Raw genomic sequence first — 7,629 nt, 5'->3', positions numbered from 1 at the left:
ACACATATTAAACTGATAGCTTGGTGGGTTTATTTCACAAGCAACCAATGAACAAGACCTGTATTCAGATATGTCAGTTCTATCTATCTATTTATTTATTTAAGCAAGTAGCATATGGAAGGAAGGTGGCATGGATCCTCTTGATGCCATCTTTTGGTACTAGTTGATCCACTGATTATTGTGCTTGTTAATCCAATTTGGGAGGTTACTGAGTAAAAACATGCCATTATTTGGTATTAGTCGATTAACTGATTATTGGTGATAGAAAAAATGTTCCATTGTTTGTTTGTTGCTTTTCTTGTTGGGATGCAAGTAGATGTAGTAGATAACAAATCAGAAGTCCATTTTTAACTTTGGTTGTTGATAATAATAAAACCAAGTTATGTAACTGCAACTTGTTAACAACTGCTCCTCCTAACTTTGGTTGTTGATGCCTCTGATGTTGTGTTGGTATGTATGCCTGCTGGTTTGGTTGCTGTATGCATATTGTATAAGATGCCATATTTAATAACGGCTTTGTGCCACTATTTTTTACTTTGTGGCTGTCACTTCTCTTTGAGATCACAAACATGTACTACCTCTGTACACTAATCTAAGACGTTTTTACGTCTTACATTAGTTTACAGAGGGAGTACTACATAACTTGCCTGTATTCCTTTCAAAATATGTAGTGGGCGTCCTTTGTGAGAAACCAACTGCTAATGACTGTTTAATTGCATAGCAGCAGATAAACCGAAACTATCTTCACATCTATTCTTCTACACGAGGATGTTGCAGAAGAAGGGCGAAAGTGCCGCAACCTAGATCGATTCTTGTGTACTTTTCGGTGGAGAGGCTTCATATTTATTTGCTGGATTTTTGCCCATGTCATGGTTGCAGAGATATTGACTCTAGTTTGAAGGATCTGAGAATTTTTCACATGGTTTAGTTGCTATTTGACACTCAGAACTTGAGATATTGTCGCAATGGTCGCATGTCGATTATGTTCAAAGTTCGGAGCTTTAGCTTGGAGAACAACAGTTCTGATTGCTATGCTCGCTTATTGTGAACCACTTATTATGCTGCTGTTGTTCCGAACTGCTGCTATTGATGCCGAAATACAAGAGGATTAAATGCATTATAAGTGACATGAATTGCATGTTGAGTGGTATTTGGTCCCCAAGGGGAATGGGTGTAGGGTGAGGGTACTCTGCAGCCGAACGCAGCCGCAGCATGGGGGCGATTTCCAGCCTCCGATGAAGCCTCACGCGCAGTTGGTTGTGGTACAACGATATGACCAAATGTGGCCGAGACCGATGGATCTCTCTACTGTTCCTGCCAAGGAATGTTTTGAAATGAACTTGGGTGTCTTCTGTTGCTGGGGGTGTTGGACGGTTTGGCTAGGGCGGATGTGCATTTGTACTCCTATTTGTGGTTTTGTCTAAACTGAAGTTTGTTAGGCTTTAACCCCATGAGGGCATCTCAGTTTCACCTTGCAACACGATCTGAGTAGCATACAAGGCTGGCTACAGTGGCGTGGCTGAGATGGCTATTTATTTTCAAGGATTACCAATTTTACTAAAAGAAAGAATCCTTGTTTTACAAAAGGCTCTTGAAAACAAATCATGAGCATAATCTTATTGTTTCCGTTCCATAATTCTTGTGGTAGTTTTAGTTCAACCATCGTCTTTGTCTCACAGTGATAAATTCCAAACATCGCCGAATAGAGGTTGTGGCCAAGTTGGTCATGCATTGTTGATAATTGCGTGTGCATCCGCATGAGTTGAGTTGATGATGAGCTCGACCGCGTTGGGTTGGCTCTCCCATTTCGAGATCGAGGGTGGATCGACTTGACTCACCTTTACAGATTCAGGATATCGTCAGTGGATAGTAGGGCTGGCATGTCAAGAATTTACTCAACAAGAGGATGCGACGGGGATCGACACTATGCTATGGTAGAGTAGCACCGTAGCCCGTAACCGGCATGCAGAACGTTGTAAGCAAACCAAACCCTTGAGCCGTGATTGCTCCATTGATTCCTCCTTGGTATCGGCCCAAATTTGAATCGTGTTTGCATCGGCGCGGACACTGCATGGACACATGTGACGCCCGCCCTTGTCCCCTCTGACCCGCTCATCGGTGGCACAACACCCATTCTCCCCTTCCCCTACACACCTGACACCTCCAGCCACGCCGCCACCGCTGTCGCCTCCCACTGCAGGCCGCACCGACGCTGCCCAGGCCGTCGCTGGCATCCACACATTTCCCCCACCTCGACACCGCATCTGATGCCCGCTCTTGTTGGCGTTGGTAGTCTCTTTTCACCACCACCGTAGCACCTCCACGGCCATGCCACCACATCGACTTCACAGCCGCCTACCTAGCTCCAAGCCTGTCGGCTATGCTCCACGACAGCCTCCACTTTGACAGACGTGCTGCTTGTGCGGGGGAGATGCGTGGGGCTCTTCACCGTCCGGCTTCTCGACCACTATTTTGGGGATCAGGGTAATGACACCAAAGTTCAAGCGCACCATGTCGAGAGTCCCAATATAAAATTCATGGAACATCGGCTTGACCAGAAGCTAAAACTGCATACAAAACTTCTGGAAGAAGGCCACTGACAGGCTGCCTGGGCCAGGTAGCTAGACTTCATGTCAGCAATCCCCTACCCATCTCCTCCGGCAAGAAAGGCAGAGATAGTTCCAAATTCTCAGTGCCAGAAACTTTGGCTGCTATTGGCCAATAATCATCCGCCGGAGAAATCCATAGCAGGGTTCCGTCGTGAAGAGCTCCTTATAGAAGGAGTAAATGTGCATCACGATATCTCCTAACTACTCAACGAGGACATCTCCCTTCCACAAACAAGGAATAGAGCATTTGCGACATCGCGCATTAGCAATAGCTTGGAAATAGGCGGTATTAGCGTTCCCCTTGTAAGAGTCAATTCCGACACCCCCGCCCCCACCGTCTGATGCTGCCAAAAAAGCTCTTCACCCTTGAAGATCTCCATAAGAGAGGCTTCGAGGGTGTATTGCACGAGCCAGTCATCGACAGAGATGTCAACGCCGCCGACAATCACATCCAACGCCTTGATCCGGTCAAGCACCAAGATTGCCCCCACCAACGCGTGAATTGTCACACTGATTTGTCATAGTGATGCCAAATGTCGACAACACAGAACACCCTTGGCGGAGCGGCAGCCGCCTTCGCCCACCTAAGCCGCATTTCTTCCACAAAACCTGATGCAATAGCCCCAAGGTTTCAAAGTGGAAACACTTCGATCTAGGAGGCACCATCCCCGATGAGAAAAGCAGGGGTGAGTGATCAGAACCAAATTCTGGTAACCACCTTTAGGGAGCTTAGCGGAAAAGCCACCTCGCACTGAACGGACACAAGGACCAAATCCAATACACTCTGGATTGGGTTGAGCTCTTTATTAGTCAAGAAAACCTAGCCCCTACGCGAGCGATCTCGCGAAGAGCCATCTCCACAATGTAGTCATTGAAAAGATGCATGTGCGGAAGGGCCACAATAGTCGAGCTTCTGTCCATGCGCTGCCAAATCAGGTTGATGCCCCCCGCCATTACAACCAAGATGGGACTTCGATCAACCTTGGCCTTCAGCTCCGATAAAAAAAACTGAAGACTGCCTGTGGTCAGCCGGGCCATAGACAATTATCACCTTGCAACAAAGGTTCAAAACATCTCTAGGCCAGGGACATGCTAAGAAAGAACTCCCCACGATCCATATCCTCCACTACGAAAGTGACCTCCTTGACACCCAGCAGAATGGCCCCCGCCCCGAGTGTGAATATCGAAGTCGATAATTAATTAATAAGTCCTCGATTTATTTTCCAAATCAACGGATGACCTTCACTTTATCTTACATACGCTAAGATCGCTCGGTTGTTTTGTTTGTACTATATGCTAGCATATAGCACAGCTAAAAGGAAGTACGTACTATCTGTCAGAAAGTGCCTATGATGTCCAACAACGAAGTGTAGGTGCCAGTGATGGCAACAAACGCCCCAAGCAGCAGGATGCCGACGATCGCCGCGACCTCGACACGGCGCAGGCCTTTGGCTTTGTAGATCTTGAGGTAGCAGAGGCAGGGGAAGAAGACTGTGCCCATGACGCTGAGGAAGGAACCGATGAAGGACATGAGGAACCCGAAGAACGGCACCATGGACGCCACCGCGACCGTGCTGATAAGAACGGTGGTGCTGACAGCCACCCTCGCCGACCCACTCCCCGCGAGCGAGAGCCTCTCCTCGATTGCCGACGTGATGGGCGCGACGAGCAGCGCGTACTTGGTCAGCGGGTTGATGAGAGTCATGACGATGGCGATCTTGGTGTAGAGCCTCCCTGATGGCAGGTTGAGCGTCACCTGCGACTGCACGTCCTCTCCGTAGATGAGGTAGCCCAGCACCGCCGTGAACCCGTAGTTGAGGCCGCAGAGCACCGAGGAGATGAGCAGCACTTGGGAGAAGCGCTCGCGGTTCTTCATGGACGAGTATATCGTGGGAAAGACGACATGGCCGGTGAAGCAGACGAAGTAGAGGCCGAGGGAGGCGGGCAGGCCGGCGAGGTTGAGGACGTTGCCGTTCGTGCGGAACCCGGATTCAGAGACTCCGGCCCAGACCAGCGACGCCGTCAAGGCCGCCGACGCGACGAGCCCGAGCGCCGACACGTAGGCGAGCACGCCGAGGTTCCTGAGCCAGGTGGTGGGCAGCACGACGGCGCCAGCCAGGACGATGAAGAGCTGCTTCCCGCGCAGCCGGTAGCCGGGGAGCAGCTCCACGCCGGCGCCGGGGAAGAGCTTGTCGAGGTTGTCGCCCTCGAGGACCAGGAAACTGATGGCGACGAGGTAGAGCTCCACGTACATGAACACGGCGACGGTTCTTCGGCCGGCGGCGCCGAAGGCCAGCTGGCCGATGTCCGGGTAGGTGGCGACGGAGCCGTCGGCGCGCATGCAGCGCGCCATGAGCGTGCCGGTGTAGTAGCAGACGGCGCCGACGAGGGCGAAGAGCGCCAGGCTGAGCCACCCGCCCCGCGACACCGCGTACGGCATGGTGAGCACCCCGATGCCCGAGACGGCGTTGGTGAGGTTGAGGCACGTCCTGGAGAAGGAGGCGCCGGCGCTGCGATACGGAGGGAGCTGCGCCTCGGCGTCGCGGTCAGCTCGCTGCCCGGTGGCCGTGAGAAGTGGCTCGCCGAGGGGGCTCGCCGTCGCAGCGAGGCGGCTCGTCGTGTGGTCTTCCATCTCTGAACAGCCACAAGATGCAGTCGATCGTTCGGACGATTGATGCTGCTGTGCTGCCTTGCCAGGCTACGCGCGGCCGGGGCTGTTTATAGTGGGTGCTGGTTTATGAGACTTTGGCACGTGACGGTCTGCCGGCAGTTTGCCAACGCATGCAACGATGACTCCAACATCGGCCAGTCAAGAGATTTTGACACGCCAAAGTTACACAATCTATCAAGAGTTTTTCACCTTTGCTCCACTCATGTGTGGTCCATGCAACCACATGTGAAGGAGTACTTCACCCTCGTCGCGCCGCTACATTCACGTACGTGCTAGGACACGGTCGATACATATGCATGTGGGCGGACGCTTGCATGTTCGTGATAACGGTGCGTTTTCAATCCGGGCACATGCATGCATGCAGGACAACCGTGTAACTCCTTGTACCCACAAAAGAGACCTAGCCCGTTTTAGAGAGGACGTGAACAATTTATGGTTGGATCCCTATAAAGGTGGTTGTACCTTTAGCCCACGGTGCAGCAAAATCTGTCTTTGCTTAGTGTTCGGCTATTCGTGGAGTGTTTTCTTACGGGCACGCAACATTGAGGCTCTCTGCTGGGTAGAGTACCTTCTAAAAACCACTCGGCCTATTTACTGGTACACGCGGTGCCGCCGGGTCTTTGCCGATTATCGCTAGAACAATACTTGACATAGGCAACAAACTCCGTATAAATTCAAATAGAATACCCAGCACCCTTTCAGCTCACGCCATGTTCCTACCTCCCAGTATATATCTATTAAGCTACTAAGCACCATAATTTTGAAGCCTCTTGTTTTTTTTTTGAGAAAACTCATCAAGCTTTTTATTCCAAAGCAACGTTCATAGATACAACTGTTGGGTCATGAGGATTTCCCAACCACACATGTCTACCTAATTGTAGGTTACAAGAAAACTTGGCAAGTTTATGAGCCTCATAGTTATAGTTTTTGTGCTCATGAATGAAATTACATAACTGAAAACTACTTTTACGACCTATTATTTCATGTACTATAGCAGCATGGAGTCTTCCCGTCCCCCTGTTGATGTCGTAAACCACTCCTTGACAGTCAGACACAACTGTGATCTTATGCAGATTAAGATCCTCTGCAAGAGATAGAGCTTCCCTGCAGGCGAATGTCTCGAGCATCACTGGGCCAGTCACTCCCGGGTACACCACCGATGAGGACCCAAGGCATAGACCCTGACTGTCTCTACAGACAGCCGAAATTGGTCCTCCTCTTTGTGGCGGGTGACCGCGCCGTCAACATTAATCTTCATACAGTCTTGAGGCGGGGCAAGCCACCTTTCTTCAGTGAAACGGGGAGATCGACAGACTGCAGTAGGCGGCATGGTCGGCTTTTGTAACTGCTGCAGCTCATGTAAGTAGGAATCCACAAAGGCGGTTGTTTGGACCGGGCTCTGGAATATAGCCTCGTGGATTGCTTTTCGCCGAACATACCAAATTGACCAGAGTGTTACTACCATCCTTGTGAACGGGTCATGACTCATTGTAGCATATAGTTCGAACATCTAGTGCTTGGCGTTTGGTTCTTTATTGGCTGTCATCTGTGACACGAGTTGCTCATCTGAGAGAGCCCAAATATAGCGTGACATGGTACACGAAAGGAGCGCGTGTCTCCATGAGTCCTCGCAGCCACTCAGGGGACATGCATCTTGGACGGCCATGTTTCGCTTGTGTAAGGCATCCGTAGTCGGAAGCGAATGCCTCGCCAGCCTCCACATGAAAACCTTGACATTGGAGGGCACTATTAAATTCCAAAGTGATGTCCAGGATTTACCTTCAGCTATTTCGTTGGATGTTCCACTTCTTAGCTCGAGCCAACTCTCTCGCTGAAGCTTTGTTTTGATCATAAATTTATACGCTGAACTCACCGAGAATCTGCCCTTGCTGTCCGGTGCCCATGCCCAAAAATCTTCAGTGTTTCGAGTGCATACTGGAATGCGCAAAATCGCCTCTGCATCAATGGGTAAAAATATGGAGCAAACCAACCCTACATTCCAGGAAGCGTTGGCTGGCTGTAGCAGGTCTGAAACCCTCTTTGGAGGATTTGGTATAAGCGAGGTTATCGGCCTTGGCGTTGTTTCTTTGGGGATCTAGTTGTCTTGCCAAATACTTGTGCTTTGGCCGTTACCAATTCTAAGTATTACACCCTGCTTGAGCATATCCCGACCGTCAAGAATAGCTCTCCATATTTGGGACAGACGCGCTCCAAGTTCAGCCTCGAGAATTGATGCTTGTGGAAAATATGACGCCTTGAGGATACTTTCACTAAGAGATGAAGGTTCTTGCAGCAACCTCCATGCTTGCCGTGCCAATAGTGCAAGATTGAACAATTCCAAGTCCCTAA

The 7,629-nt window shown here is 50.1% G+C and overlaps 1 protein-coding gene across 1 annotated transcript; it reads right to left on the bottom strand.

Annotated features, from left to right (window-relative positions):
* Positions 1–3,792: 3,792 nt before the first annotated feature.
* Positions 3,793–5,241, bottom strand: LOC119283353 (amino acid transporter AVT1I-like). Its single transcript, XM_037562933.1, has one exon. The coding sequence runs from the start codon at positions 5,239–5,241 to the stop codon at positions 3,946–3,948; it is 1,296 nt and encodes a 431-aa protein (XP_037418830.1). The 3' UTR covers positions 3,793–3,945.
* Positions 5,242–7,629: the final 2,388 nt, after the last annotated feature.

This window comes from Triticum dicoccoides, chromosome 4A, assembly GCF_002162155.2.
Source record: "Triticum dicoccoides isolate Atlit2015 ecotype Zavitan chromosome 4A, WEW_v2.0, whole genome shotgun sequence".
NCBI classification, from domain to species: domain Eukaryota; kingdom Viridiplantae; phylum Streptophyta; class Magnoliopsida; order Poales; family Poaceae; genus Triticum; species Triticum dicoccoides.
Note: the sequence above shows the minus strand (reverse complement) of the source record. Positions and strands in the feature narration are given on the sequence as shown.

What these genes read in the sequence shown, in the direction of transcription:
- LOC119283353 (XM_037562933.1), bottom strand. Translation starts at nt 5,241, where the DNA reads ATGGAAGACCACACGACGAGCCGCCTCGCTGCGACGGCGAGCCCCCTC.